We start from the raw sequence: 14,410 nt of genomic DNA, 5'->3' as shown, positions 1-14,410 counted from the left end.
TCTGTTTTAGATACTGGGAAAAAACTGAAAAACAAAAAAAACTTTACATCTGTATATTGTACCAGCCCACATTGACCAATTTCTGCAATACAAAGTCTTAATTTACAGAGTTTGCAGGTGCATATTAATATTAAAATGGGGGATGCTATCCACATGAATTGCTACTTTGTTTCCCGATAAGACATAAATTGGTATGACGAGAAAGGGTTCTTTACGATAAGAGCAGCAGATAAAATTGTACAAATGTTTGTTAGCAGCAAATAACTTTTTCCAATGTAACTGTTCATGAATTCTAATAAAAGCTGCTTCACCCTGAGTATTATAGGTGAAATATTACTTATTTTAGACCAAGTATTCCTCTAGTGTTACTTAATGGAATGTACTGAACCATTGAATAAAATATCAAGTACAGTTTAACCATCTCAGTGCCTGTCAAACCCGATCTGTGCAGACTCTTGCAGAGAATAAATATAACCTATTGGCACAGGGTTTACACAACGCATTTCCCAGAACACCACACAGTAAGGGAAGTAAAAAGCACAATAAAAGCAACATTTCGGTTAAAGCAGACAATGGCAATTAATCACTGTGACACGTGGGGTTTTCAAGCTGAGGCCATAGAATAATGAACGACGAGGCAAATGTGGATAGGAAAGGAGCGGACAATAAATCGAAAGCTTCACAGAATGGAGGTTTGAGGACGGAAATTGTTTTTATAGGTATATGCAACATATATACACTCAAATACATCTATCTGAGGCAGTGGCGTAGCTATATGGGTTGGGATTGTGACCGGGCCCTGAAGTCAGGGGGGATCCATGGCCCCCCCCCCACACATCTATCCACAGTTACTGTAGTAAACTACACAGGGCCGTTACTATAGTAGAGGTATACTTACCCACTTGCCCCTGTGTCGGGTAGGGACCCAGCACTGCGCCCAGAGGAGGGTAAGTATAAAAATACTGTCTGCTGGCCCCTGTATTTAATCCCATCATGTGCGATACTGTCTGCAGGGGGCCATGTATCGAAGCCTAACCAGTATCAGAGCTATAGGGGTGGCAGTCTTGTAGATAGGCTCTCTCCTATATACAGCTGACCGCATATCTATAAGACTACAAGCCCTATAGCTCTGCCACTGGATTATATAGAATATAAAAGTGTGTGTGTGTGTGTGGGGGGGGGGGGTGCAAAACTTATGTCTGAGACCTTGGCAACGCCCCTGGCTGCGAAGTGCTGCATCGATGGGTCCCAGCTGAAAGATGCTGGCCATAAAACAAAAAAAGTTGAGGGGGTGGGGTTTTGCCAAGAAGAATTTTTGCACTAGGACCCATGGGCCTTTAGCAGCGCCCCTGCTCTGAGGAAATTGTTTTAAAAGTGAATATCCACCACTGATCTTTGTTTTCTTGATTATTCATTTCTTGATCTATGCTTAGAGCTGCGCTTTTCTCATACAGCGCTCCTTTGCAAAAACCTAAAATGCAGATATGGTAGAATTCTGGCCTCTAGGGGGAACTTACTGCATACGGCTTATAACATTCATAATGCAGTAAGCTTCTGTCCTCCCCGTAGCAGCTGGAATTATATACATATTCTTTGTAGGAATGTCACGATACCAGAATTTGGACTTCGATACCGATACTTCGTTTAGTATTGCGATTTCGATACCAATTTCGATACTTTTGCCAACAGTAATAAAAAAAAATTCTTCCGTTTTCTGATGTGAGGCGCGACATGTGATGAATTTTGAATGCGCCTCACATTAATAGTAATTAACCCCATCATGTTTCTCAGTCATAATGGGTTAATGTGCGAGGTACATGATGGGGTTAATTACTATTAATGTGAGGAACATGGAGTGTAAATTCATCGCATCTCGCGCCTCACATTAATAAGTGATAGAAAGCAGTGTTTATTTCATTTTATTACAGCGTACACGTCATAAATGATGCAAAAAAATTGTTGTGCGCGCCATTACTGAATGTGTGAATATTTTATGTATTGAGACATATTTTAATGTTTATTGTAAAAAAGGTGAATGTGTATTTTTTTTAATTTTAACATTACTTTGTTTTTACTTTATTTTTAAACTTTAATGTACTGACATATATCAGATATGTGCCAGTACATTATCCTGTGTACTGATAGTACACAGGCAGTTGTTAGGACATACTTGGGTATGTCCTAACAACATGAAATATGGTAAGACAGCCCTGGGGTCCGTCAATAGACCCTGGGCTGTCTGCCCATATATGGTATGGCCCTCGATCGCGTCACAGGAATTCCCTGTGACGCGGATCCAGGGTCATCCCCCCTTCTCATTTTCTCCTGAATGCTGCAGTCAGCTGTGATCGCAGAATTCAGGGGAATAACGGCGGAGATGAGAGGTTTCTCTGATCTACGCCGTTATAGAGCGGGGCTGCGGCTGTGTAATACAACCATTGCCCCGCTCCTGACAGGAAGTGCGCGCGCGGTCAGCATGAGGTGATGCGGCCGCGCTGCACTAATGAGCGGCGGTTCAGGCACTGGAGACAGAACATGGGAGTGTTTTATAGTGCGCCCGCCATGTTCTGTCTCCAGTGCCACCGCTCATTAGTGCAGCACTGGCCGCATCGCATCATCCTGACCCCGCAAACTTATCATGACTCAGGAGCAGGGCTGTGGCTGAATTACACAGCCGCAGCCGCGCTTCCATACATTCATGTATTACTATACTGAGCTGTGCGGCTGCGCAGCTCAGTATCGAAATACAGGAAATAGCGGTATCGAACCGTTTAGGGATGCACAGTATCGAACCGTTTAGGGATGCACAGTATCGAAACAGTATAGACGTTTCGATGCACCGTGCATCCCTAATTCTTTGCACTGAATTTGTAGCTGTATTGGAAAAATAGAGCTCTGACCCCAATATACATATATTATGGAATTAATCACCACAGATCTAAAAACCAACATGATGTTAAATGTAGACATCCTCTAAAAGGGTTTAATAATGAAGTATGAGGCGGCTTTACGTAGAACGGGGTGTGAAGTAACCTCAATGTTATCTGCGTGACTCTTACATCTCACATTTATTACCTGCATAGTCAGTCTCTTTATCTGGCTGCACAACCACTAGAGATGTTGTCCCCTGCAATGAAAGGAAAACAGACACCCAAATTAATTCTTTTTTTTCTCCTTCTTCTAGATCTCTGAAACATAGTTAAGAGACGAATAATGATGCTGTGTTTCTGTGAAAAAAATAAAATAAAAAAGTCCATACCAGTATTGAGGGTTGGTATAATATAGAGCTCCCAGTTATCGGACTACTTCCCATCGTCTTCACACTGGGAAACCCCCCCTTAAGTGGGCCACAGGTGAGATTTCTTACGAGTCTCTCCTCCTCCTTTTTGGGTGTTGCTTCGGGGACTCTGACAATATTGCTTATAGCCTGCCTCTCTCTCCCAGGTGACTACTTTTCTTTAGCTTATTTGCCTTTATGTATCACGAACCTTGTTACAAAGTGTGGGGTGTGTCTCGGACAGACCGTGACTTCTCCCTAGTTTGTGTTTTGGCAAGCTTTCTTGGACATTCCCGTGGTGTCAGCGAGAACTACAGCCCCAAGAGACACTAAGGGCCTGTTCACATCATCGTCTGTGTTCCGTTGAGGGGTTCCGTCGGAGGTTATAGCGCAGTCGACTGCGCTATTGATTCCGTCAAGAACAATGGAACCCTGTCACAACGGTGACAGACGGAAACCATTAGCTAGGTTTCCTTCACCATTGATATCAATGGTGAGGGAAACGGAAGCTTAGGTTTCCGTTTGCCTTTCCGTTGAGGGGTTAACCTGACGCCCCTCCGTTGAGGGCTTCCGTCTGAGGTTTCCAACGCTGATGTGAACAGGCCCTAACATTTCCCCTCCTTTGTTGCTAGTTACCCTTCGGTACCACTGTCTGTATAACTCCCTCCTTTCCCAAAAGGGAGGAGATGGTTCTTCTGTCCGGTTTTACTACACACACTTATGTAAATAACTTTCTGCTTATTTGTTGGAGAATAGAATTGGATTCTAACCACCTATAGATGTATGTGAGTCCGGGAAATATATATTATCATTCCCAGGTGAAATCAAAATAGAATATCAGTAGTACTACTCCCATTATTTGTTAGTGAAAATGGGATTGTGGCACAATCGGTCACCAAATCAGATGAACTGCAGATAAGTATTATTAGAAAACCCGCTCTGTCTCGAGTTAGTTTGGCAATCTTATCTTAGAACGGCCCTGTAGGGAGGACAGCAGTCTAAATTTTTAGAATTCCGTTTGGGCCTAAAACTTCAAGCACCGATATCTCAACATCTGAATAAAGTATTAATGAGGGACATTTATGACATATCCACAGGATGTGTCAGATAGATGCGGGTACCACCTCTGGAACCCGCACCTATCTCTAGAACGGGGCCCCCTAAACCCTGTTCAAGCTTTTTGTGCTTACGCTGACTCCCGGCCGCTTCCTGACTACATGATCGGGCGTTACAAAAACAGCGTAACTCGCTGAGCTACGCTGTTTCCGTAACTCCCATAGTAGTGACTGGCAGTTACGGAAGCAACATAGCATGAGAGCTACGCCGTTTCCGTATATCTCCTGTTTGCTCAGAGAGTTAAGCGGTTTACGTATCTCCCGACCATGAAATCAGGAAGTGGCCGGAAGGCAGCGCGAGCACAAAAAGCTAGAACGGGGTTTAGGGGGCCCTGTTCTAGAGATAGGTGCGGGTCTCAGAGGTGGTACCCACATCTATCTGACATTTGTTTGTAAATGTCCCACATGGGAAAACTTCTTTAATGTACAATTTTCCCATCTTTATGTAAAAGACCCCATCATACATTATTGCGAAGAGTTAACTTTTATGAAATCTTAATAAATGCTACTGCATGCATTCTACTAATAAAAACATCATTTTCAAGTACCCTTGTCTTTAGACCAATTCTGTGATTATCTATAACAGCAGCTCAGGAGAGTGGAAGACATCTCCGCATTGTTGTTTTCAATGTTTGTAAATCATGACAAGGTTAATGGTACCATTAGGAGATTTAATTAGAACGTTGTTGAACAAAACAAATTGGTATTCTGAGTTTTTCCCACTTTCTAAGCACTAAGAAGTTTGCTAATTATCGCATTTAGCCATTTTGTGGTATATAGGAAGATACAAAGTCAGTCCTAGACTCCCACAGGTTTCCGATGTTGCAGAAGAGTGTACTATATACTCTATAAACCTGCTTATAAGCTCTTCAAACAAAGTATTGTTGGTTCTGCGGAAAGAAGGTAAACAATAAGCCACAGGACCTTAAGTTAGGCCAGGGCTACACTGACACTTTTTGTAGCGCTACTGATTGATTTTAACTATTGAGCTATAGCTGGAGTCCAAGTAAATACATTGAGTTGCAAGCAATCTTGCTGACTGCAGCTGTCACTCAAGAGTTAAAATCAATCAGTAGTGCTCCAAAAACGCTTGGTGTAGCCACGGCCTGAACTTGTGTTCCTCTCTCTCAACTAATATCCCCAAGGAAATGTTGATTCTGTTTTTAGAACTGTAAATGAGATCAATGGGGAAATGAGTATGTAATAGAGACTATAAAGGCAATGTACCCAAAGATGCTGGAGCCGCAGTATCAGAAATACTGGAGACATGACAAGAGGAAAGATTGCTAAAAAGACTTACTGATTTATGTTCAAACTGTGATGGGTCATGTGCCACAGATGCCCCACACAGGGATGCCATCCACTCCAAGTCATCTGCAAATAAAGAACATACATCACTAAATGGGTAATACAAAAAAAGAATTTACTGGATATCGTTAATTTGTTAGTTTTTCTGTAGAAATGGCTTTACTATTGGTTATATCAGGTCCTATCAAGGTTGTCAAACGCAACATGCACCGTCATTGCTTAATAGCCACTAACTTGATAATTCAGAGAGTTTGGAAATCCATACACGACTAGAACTCAATGGGTCACTGAATTGAATCGCATTATGCGAATGGAAAATAGGACAGCTGCGGAGACGGTATCTTATTCTGCCTTTGTGACACAATGGTCCACTTTCTCAGATTTCGAGCCTCACCGTCCTTTTCTATATGGATTGAGTCGGATTCTCTGCCTTGAGCGGCATAATGCCCTTCCTCATGCTAAGCCAAATTTGCTCCCTATGGGTTATTTCACCAAGAGATGGGACCCGGTTGTTCCCCTTCCTGAAGCCTTGTCCGCCCATGGAGTTCTACGATTCCCCCTCCCCTTGTGTTTCATTGTCCTTGTTGTGGCAGGTCAGTCTGTTATGTACATGCTATATCTGTTCTTTTTTTAGGTGTTTATTCTTGTGTTCGTTTACACGCCTCTTGTTTTTGTGAAAATTGGTACTGCTGTATTTGATATTGTGCAGATTTGCTTTACTTGTTTTATACATATTTTTCTTTGCACTGATGTATCTGCTTGTCTGCAATCTAAGGGTATGTTCACACGCTTACTAAAAAACGTCTGAAAATACGGAGCTGTTTTCAAGGGAAAACGGCTCCTGATTTTCAGAAGTTTTTTTGAGCCGCTCGCAATTTTTTACAGCCGTTTTTGGAGCTTTTTTTTCGATAGAGTCAATGTAAAACGGCTCCAAAAAGTCCCAAGAAGTGACCTGCACTTCTATTTTGCGGCCGTTTTTTTACGCGTAAAAAAACGCCGCAAAAAACACTCCGTCGGAACAGAACGCCGTTTTCCCATTGAAATCAATGGGCAGATGTTTGGAGGCGTTCTGCTTCCGATTAATCAGCCCGAAAAACGGCCGAAAATAGGCTGTGTGAACATACCCTAATAGTGTTGTCATTTTATTTTGAGTTAGAATAAAACCGGATATAATTGAGTTTTTAATTAAAATTCTTCAATTCTAAAATGGCATGCATAGTATAACAGAACTTACCTTTAGTCATATCTTTGAAAGACCCAGGACAACAAATCTCAAACTCTTCCAGGAGCTAATAGAAGGCAAGTAAGACCGTTATTAAATTAGTAATGTTTAATCCATCATCAGTATGGCACGAATAAAATATTAAATGCAGTCTAAAGTTATAGTTTTTTTTAACATGTAGTTTGTACATATAGGTGGTCTCTATGATCTAGATACATGAGATATACCCACAGGTTAATGGCATATCCAATAGATGGGGAGGCACGTTATGGAGGAGCTGCAGAAGCGGTTTTCCAGTACAGGACCCTTTTAACGTTGGTTAGGATACTTTATGTATACCATTTAAAATAAATTTTTACAAAAATATGATTAATACATACATCTATATATTACGAGGACAGCCAATCATTTAAATGGCCACATGTAATACTACATTTCCCCTCTAGTGACCTTGCGTTCTTCCTAATTCTCTAACAGTAAGCTGTTCACATTACGGGAGTATGGAGCAGGCTCAAGAGTCGACACCCTGCTCTGTAACCGGAATCAGAGATGACTTCGATCATGGATGTTCAGCCATTTAAATGGTGCAGTCAATAGCGACATCGGCCTCTAAGTCGATGAGCTTTCATGGCAGCCAGAGGCCTAATGAAGGCCCCCAGATCTGCCATGTTGCTACTCCTATTAAGCCTTAATAAAAGGCGCTAAAAGCACAAAACACAAGTATTGCAGTGTATTGTGTAAGTGATCAAGTCCACTAGTCAGAATTAAAAAGGGAGGTCTAAGAAAGATCCCAAAAGATTAAAAGTGAAAACAAAAAAAACGTTGTCAACCTAAAATAATGTAAACCAAACACAGAAAATTGGTATCGCCACATTTGTAACGATCCGAACCATTAAAACATAGTTATTAATAATGCACAGTGAACGCCATAAAAAAAAAAGAAAAGCTAGAATTGCGGCCTTTTGTTCATCTCCACCCCCCAAAAAATGTCATAAAGTGATCAAAAACTCATATATACACCAAAATAATACCAACAAAAAAATACTTCTCACCCTGCAAAAAAAACAAAAAAACTTCACAGCTTGGAAACATCGGCAGAAAAATAAAAAAAGTTAAGAGTTTCAGAATATGGTGACAACAATTTTTTTTTTATTTTGTAAAAGTAAAAACATTTAAAAAAAACAAAAATAAAAAAAACTTTATAATTATAGATATATTATATATTTTTTTTTATTTTTGTTTTTTTTTAAATGTTTATATATATATATATATAAATAAATAAATAAATCGCTGTAATCGTACTGACCAGCAGAAGAAAGTTATCATTTTTACCACGTGGTGAACGTGCTGTTTTCCATTCCAAGTTTCTCAGTACAATATAATGGTACATTAAACGGTGCCATTAAAAAGTACAATTCGTCCTGCAAAAAACAAGCTTTCATACGGCTAGGTCAACGTAAAAATAAATAAAACAAACAAAAAAAAAAAAACGAGGGTTGGAGGGAGGGCAGCCACATTCTACACAGACTTTTCTGGAGCCTGAAACGCGTGACAGCCTACCTCTCACAATAAAGCCTGCATGCCCAAGTATAAGCCTCTGCTAGCAGTAGAAATGTTAAGCACAATCTATAATTATGGGGTTTACGCAAATATTAGGCTCATCAATTTCTTCCCCTCTATTACTTAAGTCAGCAGCATGTTATAATACGATCACAATCCCCCTGCCGTCTCCGCCATATACTCGGCTGTCCTCCTCTGCGCATAATTAAGGTGGAAGCTGCATTGAGAATCCTGGTCACGTTTTAATGAGGAAGAGCAGAGGTTGAGTGTCTTGTGAAATGTCACCAGGAGCTGAGGGGCTATTTGCAACCTCATTAAGTGCATCTAGAGGATCATTGTACTATGTAAAAATACAGATTGCATTTACAACATGGTTCATGAATAGTGGAGAGATTTCCAATATAAACCAACTCCTATTCTTAAGTTTCACGTGTTCTCAAGTGTAGCTTAACGTTTGACAAACTTCTGACATGTCATAGTGACATGTCAGAAGTTTGGATTGGTGGGGGTCCGAGCACTGAGACCCCCACCAATCGCTAGAATGAAGCAGCTGAATCGCTCGTGTGAGCGCTCAGCTGTTTCGTGTGTGTTCGGCTTTTTCCGGAAATAAATGTATCACTGTACGGACTCAATAGAAAGTCTATGAGCCCGCACTCCGATACATCGGCTTTCCGGAAAAAGCCGAAACCGACACGAAGCGGCTCAGCGTTCACACGAGTGCTTCAGCTCCTTCGTTCTAGAGATTGGGGGGGGGGGGTCTCCGTGCTCGGACCCCCACCAATCCAAACTTCTGACATGTCAGAAGTTTGTCAAACATTTAACTACCTGATTTCTCAGAACTATTTTCTGTATGAAAGGATCAAGATTGGACCTAGAAACCTATATTAGGGTAACCACACACGTAGCAGACTACTTGTGCCCTTTTGGAAAGCATATCTGCAGCAAAATCCGCATGCGTTACATGCAGATTATGCAGGGGATTCACTGTGAATTTCACCGTTCTACATTTAAAAGGGTGAAACCCAGGGTAAACATCCGGAATAGAACGAGCATGTTGCCGATTTGAAAAGGTCTCGGATTTGTGTGGAAAATGTTCAGCATGTGGATGAGATTTGTTAAATCTCATTCAATTGCCAGCAAAAGCCCTGCGCTGCGGATTTTTTTTCAACAGTTTTAATGCATCGGAAATGCCCCATACATGTCCTACAGAGTTGTATTTACAGTTTTTATGCATCTCCATTGTAGAAACTACAAACAAACACGGTGTGGTCTGATCCAGCAGTTATACTCCCTTCTGTCTCTTGCTGACATACATTTGATAGGTTACCAATAAGTGAGGAACAGATAAAAAAGTATAAATGCAGGATCAGACTACACAAAATGTGTTTGTCGTCTGTTACCATGGATACGCTAAGGAACTGTAGAAACAACTAGATTTTTTTTTAGCAATACTTAATGCAAAGTTGCTTCTTACTATATTTCATTTCAGACGCGTTGGAACAATAAAAACAAAAATTGGATGCGAAGGTGTACATTACTGCTATCAAACAGGAATATCACATGATAATCAAATAGAGATGGAAAAAAAAATTATCGGACATTTAAAAGACTATTTGCAAAGCAGATTCCTTTTTTCTTTCAGATGCAATAGGAGAAAAAAAAAAAGTTGCAAAGATGGACAAAGCCTTTAACAAATATTATTCCATGTGTAGACCCAGCTTATTGATTATATACAATGCATAGGAATTTATTATATACAAATAGATTAGCGTGTTCTCATGCTGGGAGGCGGGTGAATTCAGCAGCAACCAGCAAGTGTGAGGGAATGAAGAGTTTTCTATGGCCGTATCCAGCGGCTGAATCATAAGTAGAAGAGAGAAAACCTACCAGTCCATCTGATCCTAGTCTTGATCTTCTGGGACCTCTATGATTTCTTCCATTGATCACGTCTCCCTTCACTTCAAAGTCATACTGAAACAAGATGAGGAGATACACATGAGGATTTCTAAACGCTGCAGAGCTATAGGCTTTTCCCCGAACAATCCCCCACAAGAAATCAGCTACATGCGCGAACATGTCAAATGCAGGATTAATGGAAGATTTCGCACAGACCTGGATAACAACTATTACACCCATCTTCCATTTTATTGCTGCTCCTAATCATCCGGCCTGCAATAATATCACAGTTGAGTTAACCCTTTTCCTGCAGCAGCCAAGTTTAGTTTTTTCCTCCCCGCATTCCAAGAGCGAGAAGTTCTTTCTTTTTCCGTCAGCATAGCTCTATGTGGACTTGCTTTTTGCTCGACAAGTTGTAGTTTTTAATGGCACCATTTAATATACTGGAAAAATCTCTGTGGGGTTGAATGGAAAATCAGCATCTCCGATTTTTTAGTTTTTCTTTAAGGGCGTTTACCATGTGGTAAAAAATAAATAAAAAATTGTTAACTTTATTTCGGGTCGACCAAATTTCTATCCTTTTTTTAATGATTTTTATTTTGTAAAAGTGGTAGCTGTTTTGGGTCGTCGTATTCGGAGACCCATTACTTTTATTTGAAGGGAGAATTGTATTTTTTTTTTATTAGTACCATTTTGGGGTGCACATAACTTTTTGATCACTTTTTAATTTTTGTGATTTCTTTTGGGGGGGGGAGGGGGTTAAGAAAAAAATATCAATACAGGCGTTTATTTTTTTTTATGCCGTTCTCTATGCGGGATAATTGCATTACGTTGTAATAGTTTGGACTTTTACAGATGCAGCGATACAATTATGTTTATTTATTTTTTTTACATTACTTTAGGGGGAAATTTTGTTTTTGTCCTTAACTTTTCTTTTTCCTATTTTAGTAAAAACGTTTTTTAATATTTATTTTTTTTGAGTCCCACAAGGGGACTTCAACAAGCACTCGTTAGATGGCAGGTACAATACAGTGCAATACTTATGTATTGCAGTGTATTGTACTTTTGCAGCTCTCCTATGATACCAAGCCTCTGGATGGGCTTAATAATAGAACAGAGATGGCAGACCTGAGGGCCTTCATCAACCCACTACAATCACGTTGCGCACAATGGGATTACTGAGGGACCCCCTACGCCCTCTTTCTAATAATGTCATTCCCACCCCAATTATGATGACAGGAGGAGCAGCACAGTTGCTCTGGGCATTGTAGGTTTTCCTTGACCTCTCCTGGACAGCTCTTATTCTAAATAATACAAGTGAGGCTTATACCCCAAACTCCCCCTCCCCTAATGCACTGGCCACATCTACCATCGTCACTTCAAACTTTGGGCAGGAAATTTAGAGAAGATGATCTGACAGTGACCCTTTATCAATTTAGTCGGAATGGGCAACGGAAATATTTATAACTACTGATTATTTTGCTGATCCCGGTTGTCATAAGGCGTTACGGTCTTGACAACCACGCGTTGGCCGCAGCATTAATGATTCATCTATACTGAAGAAACTGTTGTGACCTGCAATGGGCTGCCTTGGTCACAGAATTGCTGTGCGATGACAAAAAGAAGCAGGGGAATCTAAAGAGCGTTTTTTTTTCTTAGCAAATTTGTATTTTTTTTTTTAAAAAAATTTAGGAGTCGGAAAATAATTTAAACCATTTCACTGAGGACGTACGTGACGTTGTGAGTTTAAATACTTGCCGCAACTACATTAAAAAAAAAAAACGGGAAAAAAACGAGAGATTAGTTCATGGCATTTTATTACAGATAAACCCAGAATTTTAGCTTTCAGGTGCCAAGCTCAAGGGGCAAAATTTAGGGTGAAGCACTCAATTGAAGACAGGGAGCAAGATGAAAAGTTTTGTGTCCGTGTAAGGGAGGGGGGAAGCTGCAAGTGACAGCAGGAAAAAAAGATCACAGCCTGAAACTGTCATCGCTCCCCCTGTACAACCTCCAGTGAACCAAACCCCTCTTCCTAACGAGAGAGGATGTGTGTTCTCGGTCACATCTATGGGTCTTTTTTCTCTTTCCTTTCCTACTACCGGGGTGAGAAGATGATCAGTTGCACATCTATTCCTCCCTTGCATCTAATCAGGACATTTGTCAACTCTGTGACTCTGAATCGGCATCTGGATTGCAGGGATTTTTGGTCTATTCAGTGCTGGTGATTACGTGGATATATGTATGTAGACATAGGTATAAGTGGCATGTATGAACTCTTCCCATTCTGAAATGTTATTGTTAGGAGGTAGTGTGCGTCTCAGGCGCTGCTTGGGTCAGACTTTTAGACCTATGACTTTTTATGCATGATTTACACGTTACCATTGATGCAAAATTGTATGAAGGCGTCCTTGAGTGTAAAGTGCTGGGTAACAATTTTACAATATGTCAGGTCTTCTATGTATATATATCCCGGACACCAATTGATTGGATTTCAGAGAAAAAAAACAAAACAGGAAATGCCAAATTTAGTTTAAAAAAAATAATCTTCGAGTGATTTCTGCATCCGACCTTCCAATGAAATCAAATGGTAGGCAGAAAAAAAAAAAAAATGTGGCACTCGCTTTAAGCGTTTTTGCAACCGGTTTTTAATTAGATTCAACTGCTTATAAAAACTGCAAGCACAAAACGCCACAAGAAAACACAAGGAGTGGGAGGGGGGGGGGGGTGTACGCTGGTAATTTAAAATCTGCCTTAAAATCCCAGAATGAAGGATGTGAAGAAAAAAGCCTAGGACCCCAAACAGCGCTGCTAATCCAAACAGTTGTTGTAAAGTAAAATTGTACTATTAATATCAAATATTAAATATAAAGGCTACACGTTTCTATGTTTGATGCATCATCCATTTGTAATTAAGATGTCCCCCTTTTTTTGTTATTATGATTATATGGCTTGATGAAGATGCTTGTCCGGCATCGAAACGCGTAGCCTTTGTACTACTGATATCAAATATAATTTGAATTTACAACAACTGTTTGGATTAGCAACGCAGTTTGTGGTCCTAGACTTTTTTCTTCACATCCTTTATTCTATTTGGCATCAATCCCTGTTGAATTTATTGGACCTGGCTGCAGCATTGTCAGTGATTCAATTGTTCATGTCTCTCCCAGAGTTGTTCCTGACTGTACAACTTCATAAGGTGAGCATGATACTGTTCTCTCCTATCTCCCTGATCCCTTCTTGGGTAATCCGCACCATGTGGCACCGTGTTATGTTTTTTCTCTTTTAGCTTGCTCAAAATCCCAGAAGGAAAGTACTTTTTTTTTTCCAGCCTGAAAAAAAAAATACTGTGTGAACTCCCCCTAAGTACTAGCTTGTATAGGAAGTTCACGGTAAGACCCACGTGCTTTGTCAAGCGGGGTGGGTTTTTAGTGAGCGTGACAAGATAATGCCACCCAACAAAAAGGGAAAACAGAGGATGGGCATTTGTTGAAGCATGCAAATCTATGTCTGGCTAGTAGAGATCTGTCCCTGGGCAGAGGCATTAACATCACTACTTTTTTTTTTATATACATTACTGAAGAAGAGCTTGAGTAACAGAAGTTGAAAAAAAAAAAAGACACCGGTTCATCAAGCTCAACCTTTCTTAATCAAATACAGGCCTTTTATTACCAGATTAGTTATAATCCACAATGCCATTACTCCATAAATAAACTTCTAACCCTTTTTTTAATTGCTGACATTTGAATGCCTTATCCCAAGAGGTATTAATAGCAGATACTTCGTTTCATCACTCTAACTGTAAAGAACCCTTTCCTGTATTGATGTCAGAAACGTCTTTCTTCCACATGCAATGAATATCCCCTGGTCCTCTGTAGAGTCCTTGGAAAGAACAGATTATGTGCTAGTTCTTTGTACTGACCACACACAAGCCCAATTGTTCTAGCCTTTCAGAGAGAATTTTTTTTTCTTCAGACAAAAATATATACGAAGGGATTAGACTAAAACATACTTGTGACTGGAGTACAGAGCACG

At 40.3% G+C, this 14,410-nt stretch overlaps 1 protein-coding gene across 1 annotated transcript in view; it reads right to left on the bottom strand.

The window, feature by feature from the left end:
• BRCA1 (BRCA1 DNA repair associated) overlaps positions 1-14,410 on the bottom strand; it is a 110,905-nt gene that overhangs the window by 3,410 nt on the left and 93,085 nt on the right. The window contains exons 19-22 of the mRNA XM_075846652.1: positions 10,370-10,453; positions 6,935-6,989; positions 5,693-5,766; positions 3,076-3,127 (exon numbers count right to left, since the gene is read on the bottom strand). Of these exons, the coding sequence (XP_075702767.1) occupies positions 3,076-3,127; positions 5,693-5,766; positions 6,935-6,989; positions 10,370-10,453 (265 nt within the window). The remainder of the gene's footprint in view (positions 1-3,075; positions 3,128-5,692; positions 5,767-6,934; positions 6,990-10,369; positions 10,454-14,410) is intronic.

The sequence above is a fragment of the Rhinoderma darwinii genome, chromosome 13 (genome assembly GCF_050947455.1).
Source record: "Rhinoderma darwinii isolate aRhiDar2 chromosome 13, aRhiDar2.hap1, whole genome shotgun sequence".
Taxonomy (NCBI): domain Eukaryota; kingdom Metazoa; phylum Chordata; class Amphibia; order Anura; family Rhinodermatidae; genus Rhinoderma; species Rhinoderma darwinii.
This window is presented reverse-complemented; position numbering and strand designations above follow the sequence as displayed.